The sequence below is a fragment of the Colobus angolensis genome, unplaced genomic scaffold (assembly GCF_000951035.1).
Source record: "Colobus angolensis palliatus isolate OR3802 unplaced genomic scaffold, Cang.pa_1.0 Scaffold121, whole genome shotgun sequence".
Classification (NCBI taxonomy): domain Eukaryota; kingdom Metazoa; phylum Chordata; class Mammalia; order Primates; family Cercopithecidae; genus Colobus; species Colobus angolensis.
In genome coordinates this window covers 8420194-8443500 of record NW_012113253.1, presented here as the reverse complement: position 1 = coordinate 8443500, position 23307 = coordinate 8420194, and the positions used below count along the sequence as shown (strand labels likewise).

At 35.1% G+C, this 23307-nt stretch overlaps 1 protein-coding gene across 1 annotated transcript in view; it reads left to right on the top strand.

Annotated features, from left to right (window-relative positions):
• The window catches only part of VPS13B (vacuolar protein sorting 13 homolog B (yeast)), an 873819-nt gene that overhangs the window by 639262 nt on the left and 211250 nt on the right, over nt 1–23307 (top strand). The window contains exon 35 of the mRNA XM_011931782.1: nt 15432–15569. Within this exon, the coding sequence (XP_011787172.1) occupies nt 15432–15569 (138 nt within the window). The remainder of the gene's footprint in view (nt 1–15431; nt 15570–23307) is intronic.

Genomic DNA, 23307 nt, shown 5'->3' with positions numbered 1-23307 from the left:
TCCCATTACCAATTTGGTTATCCAGAAACACTTTATGTAGCACTTTCTTTCCTGAAGAAAAGCACTGTTCCATAACCAGTGTTTTATGGAAGCCCTGAGATAGTAACCTTATGGATAAGAAAAAAGAGAAAAATAGAAATGGCTATAATGCTAACATTCATGGGGAGGGAAGCAGAGGGAGCAGTAAGTTGGGGGTGGCTAGCTCCATTTCTGCATTATAAAGTGAAGGAGTCATTGCAATGTCTTTAAATTGGAGGAACTAAAGAGATACTACCATGAAGCTAATGTTCTAAGAAACATCCAGGAAAAGTTAAAGGCATCATAGGTTAAAAGTGAAAGAAGTAACATGTCATGTGTTTCCACAGTGTTCATACTTTTCCTCTGGATATTAAAACTCTTTTTGGCTGGGCATACTGTCTCACATTTGTAATCTCAGCACTTTGGGAGGCCAAAGTGGGTGGATCACTTGAGCTCAGGAGTCCAAGACTAGCCTAGACAACATAGTGAGACCCCATCTCTACAAAATTTACAAAAACTTAGCCAGTTGCAGTGGCATGCATCTGTAGTCTGAGCTATCGGGGAGGCTGAGGTGGGAGGATCACCTGAGCCTGGGTGGTCAAGGCTGCAATAAGCCGTGATTGCATCAGTGTACTGCAGCCTGGATGACAGAGTGAGATCCTGTCTCAAACACAAAATAATGTATTCTTTTCTATAAGGTAACTCAAGTGTCAACCAGCCAATAGCCATTTTAGCATATATGTATGATTGTATGATTTGGTTTGGATGTTTATCCCCTCCAAATCTCATCTTGAAATATGACTCTCAGTGTTGGAGGTAAGGCCTGCTGGGTGGTGTTTGGATTATGGGGGCAGATTCCTCACGAATGGCTTAGTACCATCCTTTTAGTGATAAGTGAGTTCTTGCTCTGAGTTCATGAAATATATGGTTGTTTAAAGAATGTGGCACCTCCCCGCTACCTTGCTCCCTCTCTCCCCATGTGATACACTGGCTTTCCCCTTCGCCTTCTGCCCTGATCATAGCTTCCTGAGGCCTGACCATAAGCCAAGCAGATGTTAATGCCATGCTTGTACAGCCTGCAGAACCATAATCCAAATATATCTTTTTTCTTTGTAAATCACCATCTCAGGTATTCTTTTATAGTAATGCAAAAATAGCCTAATATAATGCGCATCTCAATAATTGCCCCATTGTCACATTTCAAAAATACCTATGAGGTTGTTATAGAGATACTGGTTTTCTGGGTTGTTTTGAGAGGACAATAACATTTGATTATTTAAAAAAAAATCCTAGCACAATATGGCTTATCATTGTTTATTGTTTTCTATATACCTCATAAACCATTATTATATGTGCTCGTGTTCCTGTATATGTAAATCATATAGAAGAAAAAGAAAAAGGATTTTGTTTTACTCTTTAAAAAGATTTAATGGCCGGGTGTGGTGGCTCACGCCTCTAATTCCAGCACATTGCGAGGCCAAGGCAGGCAGATCACCTGAGGTCAGGAGTTCGAGACCAGCCTGGCCAACATGGTTAAACCCTGTCTCTACAAAAATATAAAAATTAGCTGGGCATGATGGTGAATGCCTGTAATACCAGGTACTCGGGAGGCTGAGGTGGAAGAATCACTTGAATCTAGGAGGCAGAGGTTGCAGTGAGCCGAGATCACGCCATTGCACTCTAGCCTAGGTGAGAGAGCAAGACTCCATCTCAAAAAAAAAAAAAAAAAGTTTAATATTTTTTTCAAAAAAGGTAAAATCATAGTTCTTATATAAATATAAAAAGATATATGTCAAAGGTTTTATTTAATTAATAATTTATTTATCTTATTAATTTGTATGAATATCACAAAAAAAATTCATACACAGGGGACCTACACAGATGACCCTGGTCATCTCAAGAGATTTTTATTCTGAAATTCTTAAGTGTCTTAAAAATTGTCACTCGATCCTGGGCATTATTCATTGTTAAAGCATGGCTCTAGGTGATTCTAGAAAGATGGAAATTGTTTTGACATTGAATTATGAACCCATTTGGTTTAATTTGACATATTCAGGCAACTATGATGAAGAGCGCAAAAGTGAATATTGAAAATCCTTTGAGTGTTGTAGGAATACAGTGTAATATACCAAGGTGACTACTTTAATCAGTCTGGCTTTTAAAATTACATCTTCCCTCCTGTCTTATACAATCAACTTGACTTATTACTTCAGAAGAACCTTTTATTCCTATTGTGCTTTCATTTATACACCAGACATATTTTGGAAATATTCATTCGTTCACTGAATGTGAGCACCTGCTGCTTGTCAGACATGTGCAAGACTCTGAGAAACCAGTAATAAGACTCAGTTTCTGCCTTCAGGCACCTAGCTTCATGTGATAACCATACTTATTATGATTAATTATGAAGGTTTAGCAGAATAAAGATCTTCATGCCATGGAGGGTTGTGAAACACTTAAATTAGTTAAATAAAGCCTATGACCTTTATTTAACTTCCAGAGAAGCTATTTAGAAAAGCTAGTATCAGTTGTATGTGGTTTAAGAAAAACTGTTTGGATACATCTTTAAAGTTACTGATTTTTTTATTAGTTGTATATTCAGCTCTAGATGCAATTCAGAATATTTTTAAATATTTTAATTTATGAATTTGCCTTTTGTCTATATTTCTTTGCAATATGTTTTAGTCGTTGCTCTGGGGTTTCCAGTATGCATGTCTAATCATTCACACTCTATTTAGAGGTAATATTTGATCACTTAAAGGAAGATAGGAGAGCTTTACAACTACATAGGTTCCTTTACTGTCTTCCATTTATGTTATAATTGTCATAAATATTACATCTATATATTCAAAACCCTACCAGATAAGATTTTGATCTTTGTTTCAATAGTCTTACATATTTTAAAGAACTGAAGAGGGGGAAAGTGGTCTTTTATATTCCCAGCCATTTTCCATGTTCAGTGCTATTCCCTTATCCCCAGAGCTCAAAGTTTCCCTCTGGTACATTTTTCCTCAGCATTAGGAACCTCCTTTTGAATTTCTTTTAGAGCAGAGCTGCTAGCAATAAACACTGTTTTCCTTCATCTGCGAGAATCTTTTTTTTTTCTCATTCCTAAAGGATATTTTTGCTGGATGTAAAATTCTGAGTTGACATTTCTGCTAGCACTTTAGAGATAGTATTTCATGTTCTTCTATCCCCTGTGGTTTCTGATGAGGAATCCATGTTCATTCCAATTATTGTTTCCGTATTTGTAATGTGTTGTTTTTCTCTAGCTGTTTTCAAGACACCTGCTTATCTTTAGTTTTCTGTAGGTTGATTCTTGTGTGTCTGGGCTTGGTTTCTTTGATTCTATCCTGTGTGGGGTTCTCTGATCTTCTTGACTGTAAATTTATCGGTATATTGTTTTGGTTTTGTCTACCAAATTTGAGAACTTTTGGCCCTTATTTCTTCAAATAGTCTTTCTGCACCAATCTCTTTCTCTTCTCCTTTTGGAATTCAAGTGTTAAGCTTTTTAATATTGTCCTACAAATCTCTAAGACTCTCATTTTTTTTCTTTTTTTTCCCCACTCTTCAGATTGGATCATTTCTATTAAATTTTTCACTTCTAAAATTTCCATTTGGTTCTTTTTTGTAGTTTGTATTTCTCTGTTAAGAACTTATATTTCAATTCATTTCAGGTGTGTTTACCTTTACCTCATGAAATACAGTTGTAACAGCTGCTTAAAGTCTTAAATGCTTGTGTCACTGCTACCACTGTAACACTCCCCTCAACACACACACACACACACACACACACCACATTGGATATTGGGTCCACCTTCAGTGCAAAGCCAGGAGAGAGAGAGAAAAAAAAGAAAAGAAAAGAAAAGAAAAAGCAACAAGATTTCCCCTACACTCTTGAAACCACAGAGGCCTTAATTTCCAGACAATGTTTCTGTTGGAGCTTTGGATGTGTCCTTACCTTCACTGTGCACCACAATATAGGGCTCACTCTCAAGTCAAACATAAAAGAAGACACAACAACACCAACTGGGAAATTCATCACCACGTAAGTTATAGCCACAAGTTGGACTTTCCTCCCCAGTCTGCATTGTTCCGATTTACTTTTCAGAATTCTCAGGTATTTATTTGCTTTTTGTGTCTTTTACAAGGTTCTTATTTGTAAGCAGCATGAGAGTTAGGCTGCAGTGAGGTTATTCCAGTCTAGGCTGGCACCAGAAATCCTGCCATTTAAAACTAATAATAATGTTTTCTAGTCCATTAGCCAGGACTTGGTTTTCTGGGAAACTTAATAGGGGATTTCCTCTAAAAGTGATACTTTTATATCTTTACATCTTAAGCACAGATCAGCTACATATATCCTAATCAGTAATTACTGCTTTGTCAGCATTAACTTGATTCTTCCCATGTCACCAATAAGCACACACTCAGAGGGCAGCAATGGTGTTCTCTCTCTGCATTCCTTAGGGCTTTCCTTTCGTGTACTATCAAATCAAGTTAGAAGGGGAAAATGCTGTGAGATTCATTGCCCTTCTTGTCAACCTGCCTTTCCCAGAACATGTGACTGATATATATAATTTTAAAATATATGTGTATAAATATATGTGTATACTATGTAGTAATGTCCATTATTCATAGGGAACATGTTCCAAGATCCCCAGTGGGGCCTCACATTGTGGATAGTACTGACCTTTATATATACTATTTTTTCCTATAATTACATAACTATGATGAAGTTTAATTTATCCATTTGGCACAGTGAGAGATTGACAACAAAATAATACAATTACAACAATATACTGTAATAAAAGTTATGTGAATGTGGTCTCTCTTTCTCTCTCAAAATATATTTTCAGACCATAGGTAATTGCAGGTAACTGAAACCACGGATAAGAGCAGGGGATTACTGTATAAAACTGGCCCTCAGTAGTCATGGGTTCCACATCTGTGAATTCAGCCAACCATAGATCAAAAGTATTCCAAACAAAATTGCATATTTACAGGACATGTACAGCCTTTTTCTTACTATCCTCTAAACAATACAGCATAACAGCTATTTACATAGCACTTATATTGTATTAGGTATTGTAAGTATTCTAGAGATAATTTAAAGTATGTAGTAGGATATAAATAGGCTATAATGCAAATACCAGGTCATTTTATATCAGGGACTGGGGTATCTGTAGAGTGTAGTATCCACAGGAGGTCTTGGAACCAGTCCTCTGTGAACAAGAGATGACTTTAAACATATATATTTAAAAAACTATTTGAGATACTTCTCAGGATAAATAAGTGGAATCTATACCTATATCTACATCTGTTTTACAAAGCTAAAGCAAAAGTAAAATTATGACAATTACTTATAATTTTGAAAGCCCTATTAATAGGATATAATTCACATTCTACATAATTGACTGATCCTAAATTATGCTGACTAAATCTTTAAGCTATACATAGCAATATGCTTTTCATCCTTAATTTAAAAACAGATTATTTAAAGACTAAATTATCAACTTGAATTTTTATGAATATTAATATTAATAATCTACTTCAAATGATTTTCCAAGTAGATAATAAGTCTTTGAGTTAACTTCTTTTGAAAAATATTAGACTAATGTGGCAATGGGCTTTTCCATGCCCTTCCCACCTGGAGCAACCTCTAACAGAAACGAGATTTTCTGCCAGCACCTTTATACATAGCAGCTGTATTATTGGCAGTTCTCATTTAAATAAAGATGTATGTAGTTGTTTTTAACATAATCGTATTAGTTGTGTTTATAAATATTTAAAAATTGGTATTTGTTTTGTTTAAGGTAATGGAGTCCAGATTTGAAATTGCCTCATATCTTGACTATGCAGCCCAAGGCAGCCTCAAAAAGTCATTTTTCTTCTTGTTTGTTTGGGGCTTTTTTGTTTGTTTTTGAAGAAATGACTGTGCCATCTGGTCAATTGTGAAGGGGCTGAACAACTCTGAGGGAATTTAACTAACTCCTTAGTGCAATATCTTGTTACCCATTAATGTGTGCTAGGACCTAACAAAGAAACCAACTAAAAACAGTTACTTCTGCCATCTTGCAACTTATTTACCTGATTGTAACTTTTCAAACAGCAACTAGACTAAAATACAGAAGTTAAAGTTTATTGGAATGTATCACACTGAAAAAGTAGGTCATAACACACTTCTATGTAAGATACTGTAATGTTTAAGATAGGTTATCTAATATGGAACAGTTTCTGCATTTTGAAGTTTTATAAATGCCAAAGGTCCAATGAAGAGTCAGACTTGAAATATGGAGTCCTATGAGAGCTCAGGATTAGGCCTCTCAGTACTAAATTTTAATCCTGATTCTACTCCTTACAGCTGTGTGACCTTAGGCAAGTTATTTAACCTCTTTATGCCTCAGTTTCCTTATGTATGATATGAGATTAATACTGGTAGCAGCCTCCTAGGGTTGCTATTGGGATTAAAAAATGTATGCGAAGTTCTTAGCTAAGTGTATGGCACAAGGCTCAATGACTATTAATAAATATTGTTGCTTTTGTCATCATTGTTAATATCTTTAAGTGTTTTTTTTAAAGTAGTGGTTGTAAATGACAAAAAAATGCACATCATTTCTATGTAATTCTAGCTATTGTGGTTTGAAAATTTTCAGTTACAGTAATTGAGGGTTTTTTTTTTTATCCTTTCATGAATAGGACTGTAGAAATGTGCCAAAGACATTTGAGTAAACGAACAGTTGAAAAATCATAAAATGGCTTCTTACACCTCATAAATCATATCTTGATTTCATTTAGTTGTTGTGACTTTAAGAAAAAGATTGAATTATGTGCCTCTTTAGAATTAAAGGTTTTGTTAATATGCCTGGAAAGGCTTAGAATTAACCTGTGACTTTAATGTCATAATGATCACACTCTGAACATTTATCTGGAAATTTAGCTGCTGGGAATATTGCTTGCTGGCTAATAATATGAAATAAAAGTATTACTTTGACAGGAATTAGCAAGTTAGTAGATCTCTTAAATGAGAGGCATTCTAGTGTATCACTCAGAGAGAAAGGTGATGAGAAGGTTAAATAAGAAATGACACAACCAGCTGAGGGAAATAATATTATATGAGGAAAGGTATTAGAACAGAAATCAGAAATCTTGACTTTTAGCCTTGGTTCTAATGCCAGAGCTATTTGATGCAAATAGCTAAATTTCTTGGTGCTTTAGTTTTCTAATCTCTAAAATGGTTTAATAATACCTGCTCTTAGTCAATTATTGGTTAAATCTGAGTTTCAAGTGAGATGATATTTATGAAATTACATGGAAATATGAAACATCATTCAAACATAAGTTGGGACTTCAGTGATTATTACTATTAAAAGGGAAACTTTCATTTTAAACATAAGGAAAAGATTAGTGCCCTGGCCTTTGTGACTCCCATTGTAATCATCAACATTTACTTAAAACAAATGAAAATGGGGGGAATCATTTAAAGGCAGTGATTAGCTTTAATGTTACAAAACCCAACTTTGCTTAGAGCAGAAGAGAGGTTTACAGTTGGGATTAAGTTGGATATGTGACTTGGACATGTGACTGCATTTTTTTTTTCACTGAATAGCACCTTGTGCTTGCTTACTTGTGCTGAATTTTAATCAAATGTTGGCCTGTAAAATACCTGAAACCCACATTAGAATTTAATATGAAACACCAAATATTAATAAGAAAGAGATCAAGGACAACACAGAGCAGTACAGAATATGAATTAAAAGAAATTCATTGAATTGATATTTCACATATTATCTGCTGGTTAGCATCATTAAGTATAAAGAATACACTGCCTTCTAGCAAGATATGAAAGACTTGGTTCTAAAAGTAAGAGCCAGTGAACATTGATGGTCAAACATTTCAGCAACCAATTTAATCCCTTCCTTTTCCTGTTCCTACGGGCTGCAGACCTGGGGTTTCAAACCAGGAAATCTCTTGCCTTTCCCATCACATCTTATGAGGTGCAGTGTAGATGCAGAATCGTAGAGCATGTGAAACAGTGGTTATAGAATTAGCCAAATGCCTGGATATCCACAGGGAGATGGTGGCACTTACCTTGCATCCAGAGCAATTTGGAACTGGTTTCTTGGTTGATTTTTGCTATCCTCACATTGAATTATTATGATGTTTAATGGATCTAGGTTCCTTCACAATTTAACTTGCAGGCTTTATAGGGGCTTCATGGACTAGTTTTGCTTTTGTGGCTACATAAGAAAAAGAAAAAATTAGCCATTTAAACTATAGATCAAAAAGTAAATATAGAAAATATATTTTCTCAAAGTAAATATAGAAAAATGTATGAAACGCAATAAGCTTGTAGCTTGCCTTTTATATGTCCAGTGGTCAAGAGGTGACTGTTCTAATAATGACCTCTTATTGCAGGGGATTACACTTGAAGCCATGAGCATAGCCAAAACCAGTCACAACTTTGGCCTCTGACAGAGGCTGCTTGGGAGCTTTAATAACATCAGTTTCATAGATAGACACAAATAAATGTAGTATAATAGGACTTTCCAAAATGTTGTCCTTTAAATTCTTTCTGTAAGTTCTATTAAGAAACACCTTTATTTGTTCTTGGCTGGGGATAAAAGGATAAAGCCAGGGGGAAAAAAAAAGCTCTCTAGAAACAACTTGTCTCAATAAATTGAGACACAGGAAGGGAGAATAAGGAATCTCTAAGCACTCACCTGCAACCCTAACTCCTCTTTAGGTGTTCCCTCCTACCCTACTGGCTAGCTGCTTGATCGCCCTTAAAACAGAAAGCTCTTTGAAATAGAAGTTCTGTCTGTTTGTTTGTTTGTTTTGAGACCGAGTCTGGCTCTGTCACCCAGGCTGGAGTGCAGTGGCACGATCTTGGCTCACTGCAGCCTCCGCCTGCCGGGTTCACGCCATTCTCCTGACTCAGCCTGCCAAGTAGCTGGGACTACAGGTGCCCACCTCCACACCGGCTAATTTTTTTTTTAATACTTTCAGTAGAGATGGGGTTTCACCGTGTTAGCCTCCTGACCTTATGATCCACCCGCCTCGGCCCCCCAAAGTGCTGGGATTACAGGCATGAGCCACTGCACCCGGCCTGAAATAGAAGTTCTGGTGTTTACTTGCAAATTATTTTAAAGTCTCATTTCAGTCCCTTCTTTGTATAAAGGTTGATACACCCAGACACCTTTGGAAAAGGAATCAGCACTCTAACTTCTAGTTTAGAAAATGGAAAGCAGTCTGTTTCGGCTTGCAGATTATTTACTTCCTCGATACAATACTGAATACATAATGAAGTCCAATACATTAGATACTTCTAAGTGTTATCCACCAGAGACAAAGTTTTGCTACTTTTTACAATATGAATAAAGAGCACTGAATCTTAAAAAGCGAAGTATCATAAAAATCTGTTTATTTCAAAGTAAAATGTCTATTATAATAGAGGAGTAGAGTGAGACTTTTAGATCAACATCATTTTCTTCTTTATTCTCCCTTGTCTTCTTCTTTGTGTCCATAAACTGCTGTCGTGTTAAGCGCTCTCTTGGCTGTGGCAGTTGCTGCTATTTCGCATTTCACTGGTGGGAAGGCATAGGGAGTCCTGAGGAGGTGGGTTGGAATTGATGGAATCAGTGGGCCCGGTTAGTGATTTGAAGTGACAGCCAGTCTTTGCCTGCTTCCTAGGCTTCCAAACCAAGGTGTCTCCATCCTTCCCATCCTCTGCCCCAGCTGGCCTTGTCAGATGCTTTTCCTCACTGTACTGTCGCCTACCTGCTTTCAGGTACTATTGGATTCTAAGCATAAAAGGTTAAAAAGAAGAAGAAGAAAAGAAGTGGGTTCAATTTCAGAGTTTCATTTTGAGTTGGCTGCACTGAATCATGTTGTAGTTTACACAATTCAAGTGGTAACCAAAGACATGCGTAACTCTGTGAATGTTTGCTAAGGGTTAAAAGAAATAGTGAGCAGCACTTCAAAAGACCACTTTTATCAGATTTACTGGAAGCCCTGACAAACAAGTGAAATGAAGGTTTTTTTCTGAAGAAGAGCAAATCTACAAACACAAAGAATACAGTCTTAATCGAGTCTTCATGAAAGTCTTGATTCATCTGGGAACTGAATTGGGGCTTTCTGAATCTTTAGGTATTCCTTATGACATAATATGGTGAGATGTGGGGCAGAGGATTAGGATTTTTTGGTTTTGTTTTTCTTTAAGACCTGGTCAACCCAGAAGAAAAACAATTATTACAGCTTTGTCAATACAAATGCCTTATTAAAGTGAGATCGAACTCACTCTGAACCAAATTTATGGCTGTGGGAACCAAATTTATAAACAGAATAAATTTATGTTTGTCATTTATTCTGACATATTCCTACCTTCTGTTACTCCTCATAAGATAAGACTTTCTCCTGTTTCTTTGGCTTAGGGACAGCAGTGTAAATGTACTCATCAACATCAGCAGGAGTTTATTATTTTTGAGAGATTCCTATGACTTGAATAAATCCAGAAGAGGTCTGAAAGCTTCCAATATGAAATAGTTATCTGTTTGTCATTTCATGTACATTATATTCTTAGGCTCCTTTAATCTTAGTTTATCTGGTACATTCCCCAGTGTGTTGACCCTGAAGAATGTGTAATATGAATCCTATATTCTAGACCTGATGATGGAATTAAGGAGAAGTTAAATTGAGGACAGGACAGGAAGACTAGGAGTCATGCCCCTCATCTTCTAGCCATTAGACCATAAGGGACTAAAGGGTGACTTTCGAACTTAAGCTGTTTCTCTGGAATTCTGACACACCTTTCTGCTACTACAGCTGCTTTCAGAGTTTCATTTTGAGCTGGCTGCACTGAGTCATGTTTTGTATGATTCAAATGATAAACAAAAGCATACTTCCCTCTATCGATGTTAATGACTACGGGCATATCCGAAGTAGAGAGTTTAGCAAAAACCGGGAAAGGAACCACCAGACCTGTCCTGAATTCAATTTTCATTAACCATGCAACCTGTATTTTTCTGGATGTTCCTAATTTCGGTTATTCTGTTTTATCAACCCTGTAAATTCAGGCATACTTTAAAAACCAGGTATACTAATATTTTATTGGGAAATAGTCATTTTGGATTCCTTGGATGGATTTCCTAGACTTTTACAGTTGCTTTAATTTCTAATTTCTGTTGTGCTTTCTGCTATTACCAGTTGATTTATTATGTTTCCTATTAAGTCATCTCCCCTGTAATTGTCCAGGGTAGACTCCTAAGTTTGGTGCCAGATGGTCAGGTCCTCTAACTTGTGCCAAAAGAGAGGCAACTGCACAAAACCCACTTCACTTACTTGGAAAACTCTTATCTACATTATCAGACTTTGCTATTCCCCCAGTTTATACCTTGAGAGAAGGGCATCAAATACCCACTGAAGTTTTTCTTTTTCCCTTTAATTTTTATAAATGCTTGGTAAATAGTGCTATTTTGTCTTTAAGTCCTGAATAATTTATATGTCAGCATATGTTTAGGATCATCCTAGAGATGATCATTCAACAGTACTTTAAAAACGTGCGTATGTGTGTATGTATGCAGATAGATTTTTTTACATTTGAATTTACTAAATCTGTGTCTTATTTCTTTATTCACTGATCAATACATTTTTAAGCTCTTCTCTTTCAGTGTATGAGAGTCACACCATTCTCTTCATCAGCAGCATAGTATTCTATGCAGTATTTATAGTGCATTCATAATTTATTTTATATTTATCTATAGATAGATATTTAGTTTAACATTTCCCAAATTGTTAATATTTCAAATGATGTTGCAGTCAACTTCTTTGGACACTTACTTATATATTCTTAAGTGTTCATTTAAGGTACAGTCCTACAGATGGCCTTTCTGATTCCAAGGACATGTACATTTATAATTTTGATAAACATTCATTGTCAGGCTTCTCCTCTGCTCATGCAAAAATACTGCATGTATACCCTTATCAACCATCCATGGGAGAATTTGTTTCTTCTCCTTCTCCCCCAATATAAGATATTATCAATTTTTTACATTTATGCTAATCTGACGGATGAAAAATTGTATTTCTTGTTTTAATTTGTATACCCCCGATTAAGAGTGAAGCTGAGCAGAGTTTTCCTATTTTTCATACGGCAGTGCTCTCCAAGAAGATTCAACAGCTAAAGGTAAAAACAAAAGCTTAAAAATGCTTTAAGAAACCAGGAACATATATAATTACCTAGGAATAAATTCATAAAGTAAAAGTTAACAGATTTTTTTACCATATGTGTTTAAAAAGTATGCATGCAAAAAGCATCAGAATACAGTTAAATGACTGCCTCTTCACATGAGGAAGGCTTTGCTAAATAAGGCAAACAAAACACTAATACTCAAAATATATAAGGAGCTCCTACAAATCAGTAAGAAAAAGAACTCAAGAGAAAAATGTGTACATAAATTCTTTGTAGATGAGAAATCCTGAATGGCCAATGAATGAAAATGCTTAACCTGCTTGCTTTTTTCCCCCTATTAACAATATAAAATAACTATCTATGTCAACCATATAGATCTTCTTGATTCTCTTAAATAATTATACAGATTATTTATTTATTTATTTAAACATTAATCTGTTGCTGGATATGTAGGTTGTTTTCTATTTTTCCTATGGTAATTCTCCAGTATGTTTATTTACACACTTCTTATTTGGATTAAATTCCTACACATTAATTTCCTAGGTCAAGTGATACCCACATTTAAAATCTGTTATGTATTATAAAATACTCTCCAGAAAGGAATTAATGAGAGTGGACCTTTCATCACAAACTACCAATACAGGCATTATCGGGTGTTTTTTTTTGTTGTTCTTGTTGTTGTTTTTGTTTTTGTTTTTATTTGAGACAGGATCACACTCTGTCACTCAGACTGGAGTGCAGTGGCACAGTCACAGCTCACTGCAGCCTCAACCTCCCAGGCTCTGGTGATCCTTCCGCTTTATCCTCTCAAGTAGCTGCTACTACGGGGACTACAGGCATGGGCATGGACCACCACTCCCAGCTAAATTTTTTTGTATTTTGTTGTAGAGCTGGGGTTTCACCACGTCACCCAGGCTGATCTCAAACTCCTGGGTTCAAGCAATCTGCTCACCTCGACCTTCCAAAGTGCTAGGATTACAGACCCATTGTCAGTTTTTTTAGTCTTAGCCTGTCTGATAGGTGAAAATTTCTACCTTATTTGAAAATATTTGTTTCTTTAATTATTAAGATTTAGTATCTTTTAATGTTTGTATTTTTTAAATGTTTGTATGCCATTTGATTTTGTTTACTGTTTTGTTTAGTAATTTTCATTTATTGCTTATTCTATCCACTGGTTTTTCTGTTGGTACCTACATTGAATATGTGAACTCTTTATATATTAATGGTATCCCTTTTCTTTTACTGTCACCTATGTTACAACTTCATCTTTTTGTCATTTGACTTTTTACTCTGTTCTTGGTGTTCTTTGACAAAAGTTTTGTGTGGTCATATATGTCAGCCTTATGTTTTTTAGTTTTGGTGTCTTATTGTTATTATTGTTGATATACAATAGGATAGTTAATGCACATTCCCTCAGTATGCATTATTTTGCTGCTTGGAATCTTTATTTCTGGAAAAATGTAGAAAGTTGATTAAATATGCCACAAGGATAACAATTCTCAGCACCATGTAAGTTTGAATATGCAGTTACTGTAACTTGTTTTACTTATCCTAAGTCTTACTTGCCAGTTTTTATACATCATATTAATATTTCTACATCAGTTTAATCATCTCTGTTCACTATTGTGTTATTTATATCACTTAAGATCTGTGTTTTCTGTTAGATCATTGTTTTACCTGCACATTGTGTTCTCTTCAAAATGATGAATTATGTCTCCTTGTTTAGATCTATATGGTACTACTTACCTGATAATAACCACTTTTGATGATAGCTGCAGTGGTGGGACCCAAAATGGATGCACAGGTCCTAGCAGGTTACATAGCTCCTACAAACTGATTCTAGATCCTACCAGCAACAGACTTTTTAATCATCCTTTCACCAGACTTGACCATTATATATACAAAAGAGAGAATAGCACAGTGTTACTATGCAATGGATCTACTATGCATATTCTCACTGCTTTAAAATTCTCACTGCTTTAAAAATCACTGATGATATAAAAAGAGAAGAGTGCACTAGCTTAGTGTTTGATCTTGGCCACATAGATCTAACATCATGATCAAGTGCTTTCAGCATTTTCTTTGAAATCACATAAGGTTCATATGTGCCAAATTTCATAAGGATCACATGATAAGGTCAAGAAATACAAATTCCAAAGCAGAATTTATATGCGCACTTCACATATGACAGCGATACTAAATAACCATATGTTGAATATAATACACTGTATGTAAATGCTATTCTTGAAAGCAATCCAATCAATAAAGCCTAAAATAAATAATACTTTAATAACACATTTCAAATAGACTGAAAATTGAATAGATGGACTCTATGGCAAGAACATCCCTATAAAACTGACATTCAGAGACCATTAAAACACAGAGAGTAAAACAATCATGAAACTAAAGAAAAACTGTGAATATTTAGAAGTTTTTTAAAAGCGTACTACACTGTACGCCAAGATATAGCAGTTGTTTTTATTTAAAGAGCTATTTCAATAAAAGCTGTGGATTCCTAAGTATTAAAAAGCAAATTCAGTTTGCCACAACCAATAACCAAAAATACTTTTAAAAAAATATACAATATTACCCAGATTTTAAAAATACATAGTATTAAACAGAAAAAAAGTCAAAACAGAAAAAGCTCATTTTCATTATAATTAGGATTATTAAGAGACTGACCCATTTTATCATTGAAGAAGGTTATAGGAAAGCTACTGAGGTTAGCTTCAAAGGCCTAGCAGTAAAAAGTGATTGTAATGTCAGTAAAACTCTGAAACAGATCAAGTAGCCCCTAAGTAGTACCAATCTACTGTATCTTTGAAAATGTATATGCTTTTTTTTAAGCTGACAAAATTACCCTTTTTTCCTTTAATTTGTTGTTAATATCATGTTTTAAAGAATAACCAACTATTAAACTGTTAACAGCAGCTCAGAATACAGAAACTTTACCTTCCTTCATTCATAATATGAATTCAGATTTGAACATTTTTTTTTCCGCTTTGTCCTAGTTCTGGAAAACATGGTTTTGTCATCCCACGTTGTACAGTGATAGTTTATCTTTTTCAACAAGAGTGCTTGTTTATGTGTACAAACAAATGAAACAATGAAGCTTGCATACAATTATTTAACCAGTTTTTCTCTCATTTATTAACTCAAACTCATACATGAAAATGAGATGTTTGTGATGTGATTGATGTTTTTCATTTCAATTTTGTCACTTTAGATCCTGGGAAGACTCTGCCTGAAGCCCTTGATTATTGCACTGTTTGGCTACAGACAGTGCCTGGAGAAATAGACAGCAAAAGTGGTATTCCACCTTCCTTTATAACACTACAGATTAAAGACTTTCTGAATGGACCAGGTAAGAAAGTCATAAAATTTCCATGTGTGTACATTGTTTATGTGACTATATTAACATGTATATAGGATCTGTTAGTAATCTTGACATTCCATGCAAAAAATGAATAGTTCACTTTTTCCCAGAGGTGTATGCTTTTCAGGCTGCCCATTTTAGAGATCAACAGGCAAATATAAATATGCATTAAGAATTACCTTCAATCTGACAAGAAGGTAGTTATCAATTAAAGAGCAGTTGACTGGAAGCCAAAGCCCCAATATTTTATTTCTACCTTTTCTATTAATTAACTGTATGATCTTAAGTGATTGATGTAATCTTCTGTACTTCACTTTTCTTACCTGTATATGAAGAGGATAGACTGGATGGATGAATGGAAGGAAACATGATATATATACATAAGACAGTATACATAGATAGTTTAGATTTGATAGTTAAATGTACCTGTTTCACATGCTTAGCAAAGTGCTTGAGACATAGTAACTACTCAGTTTTAGATACAGATATCAAAATTTTTTGAGAGCTAATTATGTCCCAGGCACTATGCATTTTAGGAGTATGTACTATAGTTATTCCTATTTTATGAATAAGGAAGCTAAGACTTAGAAAAGTGAAGTAAATTGCCTAAGGTCATAGTGACAGAGGAGCCATTCAAACCTAAGTTTTTATGACTCCAAAGACTAGAGCTTAACTTCTATACTACACTAATTTGGGCATAACTGAAGATTTTGTCTTTATTCCTCGATCTTCCTCCTCTGTCTTTTCTTCCTTCATCTCATGTTCTTCCCCCTCTTCTGTTATTTCTCCCTTACATCCATATAGTCTTAGCTATTTATTTAACAAAAATTATTGCATTTCACTTTTTGTTTTGTTATTTTATACTTACAGTGCTTCAGAGTGTTACCCACGAAATGAGTATTAGTTTCTTCATTAAGAATTTTATTTCATTTTATTTTTTATTTATTTATTTTTTGGAGATCATCTTGCTCTGTTACCCAGGCCAAAGTACAGTGGTGCAATCATAGCTCACTGTAGCCTCAATCTCCTGGGCTCCAGCAGAAGTACAGTGTGCAATCATATCTCACGGTAGCCTCAATCTCTGGGCTCCAGCAATTCTCCTGCTTCAGCCTCCCAAGTAGCTGGGACTACAGGTGTATGCCACCACGCCCAACTAGTTTTTTTTTTTTTTTTTTTTTTTTTTTTTTAGTAGAGATGAGGTCTCACTATGTTGCCCAGGCTGGTCCTGAACTCCTGAACTCAAGCAATCCTCCTTCTCAGCTTCCTAACGTGCTGGGATTACAGGTGTGAACCACTGCTTCTGGCCATTAAGAATTTAAAATAGGCTGGGCACAGTGGCTTACACCTGTAATCCCAGCATTTTGGGAGGCTGAGACGGACAGATCACTTGAGGCCAAGAATTCCACACCAGCCAAGCCAACATGGTGAAACCCTGTCTCTACTAAAAATAAAAATAAACATAAAAAGTTAACTGGCCATGGTGGCACATACCTGTAGTTCCAGCTACTCTGGAGGCTGAGGCACAAGAATTGCTTGAACTGGGAGGCAAAGGTTGCAGTGAGATGAGATCGCACCACTGCGCTCCAGCTTGGGCAACAGAGCTGGACTCTATCTCAAAAAAAGAAAAGAATTTAAAACGATGATTTTACAACTGTCTTAAGATCTCTAGCAATACTCGGCAAGGCACGAATTTTAAGGAAGGAAAAATATTTATATATAGACTTTGTTGAGTATATGTGTTGTGGCATGCTGGTGTACTTATGATCCATACTACAGATGGAGAAAGCCAGTCATGGATTAAACAGAGACTGAAACCATCTCCACTGACCTTGTCACTGGGGCCCAATTCTTCTTCAGCGTATTTTTCTAGTGCTGGGATTGTAAAGGTGTAGAAGTTTGAAGAACTATTTCTAATCTTGATAAACTCTAGATATGGTTTTAAATACATGAAGGAAAGCAAGAAACTGAAGGATAAGCAAGTCATTAAAGTGTAGGAAGAAGCCTTTGGAGTGAGGTAATAGACTGGAGAAGTGTGAGTCCAAGTATTTGGTTAGTGAGCATGAAGTACCATATTTCATTCCATGTAAGCCACTATCAATTGTAAAAAAACATTCTATGTACCACTAAAAGTGAAAAAAACATATGCTAGTTACACTGTGATACAGTGCCTTTTTATTACATCAGTGTGAAGACAATTTCTGATTTCAGAGTTGTTCACACATGAAAGACCCAACACAATAAAATAGAGGCAATAGGGTAAAAACATGTTAGTTCATGGAAAAGTGACAGGGGAAACTTGGATTTACTTATTTCTCAGTTTTAGTTTCACATTCATTTTATTTTTAGGCACAGTCATTTTGCTCATTTTGGCTAGAAAATTATCTTGTAGTTTACATTTGATTGATTTGTTTGTGAAAAAAATGGAATTTGAAAGTTGATGGTAAATTAGATACAGTATTTTCAAGGCAACCAAATAAAGTGAATTTTAAGACAAATGCCAATGAATAAATGAAAAATTATGTATTTACAATTCTGGCATTTAACATGACTCAGTAGTAGAAATGTGATTTTTTTTTTTTTGAGTCACAGTCTCTGTTGCCCAGGCTGGAGTGCAGTGGTGTGATCTCAGCTCACCACAACCTCTGCCTCCCAGGTTCAAGCGATTCTTCTGCCTCAGCCTCCCTAGTAGCTGGGACTACAGGCACGCACCATCACACCCGGCTAATTTTTGTATTTTTAGTAGAGGTTTGGTTTCACCATATTGGCCAGGCTGGTCTCTAACTCCTGACTTTGTGATCCGCCCACCTTGGCCTCCCAAAGTGCCGGGATTACAGGCATGAGCCACCGTGCCTTGCCAGAAATGTACTTTTTAAAGTAGTTGTACTTTTGTGTGTCTTAAGATACTTTTCAAAGTTGGGAATTAAATATACACAATTTCTGATTTTATGTCCATGCTATAATAGTGATAATATATTTGGAGATTTAAACTTTTAAGTAAATGAATTGAAATAGTTATTTTACAGCACTTCTCAAACTTGATTCGGCATTTGAAACTTCCCTGGGGAGTTTGTTAAAATGCAAATGGTGATTTAATACTTCTAGAAGGTAGGGCTTGAAAGTCATGTCTAAAAAGCTCCCAGATAGAGTAGATGCTGTTGGTCTGGGACTGTAGTTTTTGTAGCAAGTTTTATATGGCTCTTACCAAAATTCTTTTCAAAAAATTATACATATGACTTATCATATATGATTTTTGTTTCTAGTATCAGTCTTTGAGAGCCAAACCACAGATATTTTGGGGAACAGGACAGGGTAATGATAAAGAAAGATGAGTGGTTTTTAGAATGGTGCTTTGATTATGGAAAATCAAATATAATATCCAATGGATGATTTAAGTTCTTCAGAGTCTAAAACATTTTAAACAAAAGTACATTTTTTTTATTTGAGGGAAGATTAGTTTAAATGATATATCAGCTGTGTGTGACTTCCTCTAAAACAGTAACCTAACAGCCTTTAACTGCTCCAGAATTTACTAGCTTAGACAAAAATTTTCCTACTGTAAGCAATTTGTGATTTAGAGTAGATAAGTAGATGTTATTTCATAGAGTAATTATATTATCTCACTACACAGCCAGATTGGCATGCTACTACATTAATTTAGGAATCAAATGGCTATAGGAGATAGTGAGACTTGCATACCACTAATTAAATGGGAATAACAGGACACATTAAAACAGCTTTTACTATATGAATGTATTATTTTATAGATTTTGACAACTCAAGGAAATTATATTTTTTCCAGCTCCTAGGGAGGATACTATGAGGAATATCATTTATGTTGAGATTGGGCAAACAAATTCCAGCTTTATAATGTTCCCTAATAACATTCCTTTTACTTGAAGAAAAAGCATTACAAAAAAATAATAAAAGCACTACAAGTAATACTTTGTTTTTAGGTAATGTCATTGTGTTATCATTAGAAATCTTTAGCTACTATTATGTTTTTATCTGTATGCATATCTATTTAAGTATCATTCCAGAGAATGTCTTGAACTATATTACTAATTTCCATTTATTTTTTCTTGCTCTTTAATGAAAGGTGTAGTAACAATGAAAGTTATGACCCTGAATTAGCCAGGCATGGTGGTATGTGCCTGTAGTCCTTGCTACTCAGAAAGCCGAGGTGGGAGGATTGCTTGAGCCCAGGAGGTAAAGGCTGAAATAAGCTATGATCACACTACTGCACTCCAGTTTGGGCAACAGAGTGAGACCCTGTCTTCAAAAAAAAAAAAAAAGTTACAACCCTCAAAGGTAGAGGGAATACTGATTATAACTGTCTAACCTTAAGCTTTCTTCAAAAAGATGTAAACTTCACAGCTTTTGAAATTTAGCCTTTTAGATTTATTTTGTAGAGATTATTTTCTCTAAACAAGGTGATACAAATGCTGCTCTTTAGCACTTGTTTTTAGAAAAATAATGTAGAGTTCTTGAGTATTCCCCTATATCATCTGTTCACCTAATGGTACCTTAATAGAGCAAATGGTAGGTCCCAGCTTCTACATCAAAAACTCTTTCAAAGCTCTCCCAACCCCCCACCTTTTCCCCCTTGTACCCATTAGCAAGGTCAGTGGCTTGGAGAAACCTGGAAAACAGCAGCTACCAGAAACCCACTAGAATAATATCTCCAGCAGGTGATAGATTAGTTGGAACAAATTGGAACCATTGCAGTTCAGCAATCCTGGTTTCTTTCAAGCTGTTTTTAAAATGTCGTCATTTTAGTACACAATCTAAACCCTGCGGAACAGTCCACAGCAGGTTAATTTGAATCATATGATGTGTCACTGCCCTCAGCTGACATGAGCTCTATTCCATGTGTGAAGCCATAATAAATCCATTCCCAACCGAGGAAAATTCCCCATGAGAAGGTGAACTATTCCAGGCCTCACACTGGCATGCTAGCCCTCCGTAATTGAAAGCAGGGCCACCTGTTCCCAGCACAGTTAGCCTATAGAAAAAACTTAGCATTAGATCAGATACTTCTTATATTGAAAAATCAATCATACTTCTTGCAAATTCAAATTCAGCTGTGAAGTGTTTGGTATGACATCATACAGAAATGTAGGAATGTGCCCACTTGATCCCATTTTAAAAGTTTTGTTAACCATAGGATTCCTTAACTTTGAAATGTGATTTTTTTTTTAATTTAATGAGAGCTGACATGTGAGAAGAAGAACTGGAAAGGGTGCAGATTTTTCTAATTAACTCAGGGTTATTTGCAAAAACATTTGAGCCCTCTGGTATTTTTTTCATTGTTCTTTCACAAATTTTTGAGCCACTGTCATTGTAGCCATGAAATGACATTTAAATGACAGCAAAGAACAAAAATGCTACATTGGAAAAACATTCCCAAGTCATTTATATTTTATTATAAATTAATGCTTAGCATGCCACATTCATCATATAATTTAAATAACATGGTTATATCAAACACAAGACAGTTAATGCAATTTCACATTTCTTTTAGTGTAGTATACATAGTGTCTATATTTGAAATGCATGGCCACTGGTCTTTTTCTCCTAATGGAATCACTTCTTTAGTTTCACCTTGTTTAACTCATTCATTAATTTACCTGTCTAGTTTTCAGTGTTTCTGATTTCATTCTGGCTTCGGATTGGTTTCATCTCTGGTTTTATTTTATTTTGATTTTAAAAACCTGTTGACTTGAATTGATTATAATCCTGTTTTGAAGACAGTTTTCTCCTTCTATTGTATGGATTAATGTAACTGTTTTATAGGTTACAATGATTTTCATTTCTACTTTAAAATAATTCCTAAACATCCTTAAACAATTGCATTTCCACAAACCGCTCTGATTTGAATGAAAATTTGTACTTAAATGCTGTAAAATAGTAAAAGAGTTCTTAGGTACAGTAACACACCATTCGAGTAAGTTTGTTTATATGAACATAAAGTAGAAATTTTAGGTTGTTTACCCCCAAATAGATGTATTTTTTAAGTGTTTTTACCTTTCTTGGTTAACCCTGCTTTTATGTTATCACTGAATTTATTACTCAGTGGGGATCAATTCAGACATATCTGAAGGTAACTGATTCCAGAGGATTAAGATACCTGGAAAAGATTAATCAAATAGTGTCTTGATTTTTCTGGAGTAGAAAATGAAGAATAAATAATATAATTTTTTAATCTTTAAAATTTTTTTCAATCACAAATTTCAAATGGATTTTTGGTTACCTACTTCAAGCTTTATTGAGGTATAATTGACAAATAAAAATTATAAACATTTAAGGTGTACAATGCGATGTTTTGATAAATGTGTCATTGAGAATTACCATATTCAAGCAAATTAACATATTTATCACCTCACATACTTACAACTTTTTATTTGTGGTAAGAACCCATATGATCTCCTCTTTTACCAAGTTTTAAGTATATAATACAGTAGTATTTATTAATTTTAGTCATAACGCTGTAGATTAGATCTCTAGAGCTTATACGTCCTGCAAAACTGAAACTTTGTACCCATTCACCAACCTCTCCATATTTTCCCTTCCCCCAGCCCCGGCAACGAACATTCTAATGTCTCCTTTTGTAAGTTTGACGTTTTTAGATTCCACACATAAATGAAATCATGCAGTTTTTGTCTATTTCTGTTTGGTTTATTTCATTTAGCATAATGTCTTCAAGTTCATCCATATTGTCTCAAATAGCAGGATTTCAATCTTTTTAAGGGGTGAATACTATTCTATTGTGAATATGTACCACATTTTCATCCCCTATTCATCCATTGATGAATACTTAGGTTGATTCTACATCTTGACTATTACGAATTCTGCTGCAATAAACATAGGAGTCCAAATATATCTCTTCGGCACACTGGTTTCATTTCCTTTGGATCTATACCCATTAGTGCTTCCAATTCATGATCTATACTGGATCATATGGTAGTTATATTTTTAATTGATTGAAGAATCTCCATACTGTTTTCCATAATGGCTGTACCAATCTGTATTCCCACCAACAATGTGCAAGGATTTCCTTTTCTCCACATCCTTGCCAAAACTTGTTATGTTTTGTCTTTTTGATAATAGCCATTCTAGCAGGAATGGTGTCTTTCATGGTTTTGATTTGTATTTCTCTGATGGTTAGTTATACTGAGCACTTTTTCTTATACCTGTTGGCTGTTTGTATGTCCTCTTTTGAGAAATGTCTGTTTAGGTCTTTTTCCTATTTTTAAAATTTGATTCTTTGTCTACTTGCTATTGAGTTGTTTGAATTTCTCTTGTATTTTAGACATTAACCTCTTATATAGTTTACAAATATTTTCTCCCATTCTGTGGGTTATCTCTTAATACTATTGGTTGTTTTCATTGCTAGGCAGAAGCTTTTTAGCTTGTTGTAATCCTGTTTTTGCTTTTGTTGCTGGTACTTTTCAGATAATATCCAGAAAATCACTGTCCAGACGAATGTCATAGAGCTTTTCCGCTATGTTTTCTTCTAGTAATTTCATAATTGTTGGCCTTATTACATTGAAGTCTTCAGTCTATTTTGAGGTTTTTGGGTTGGTTTGTTTGTGTTTTTTGTTTTTTGAGTGACAGAGTCTCACTGTGTTACCTAGGCTGGAGTGCAGTGGTGTGACCACGGCTCACTGCATCCTCGAACTCCTAGAGTCAAGGGATCCTCCTGGCTCAACCCCCCAAGTTTAGTTGA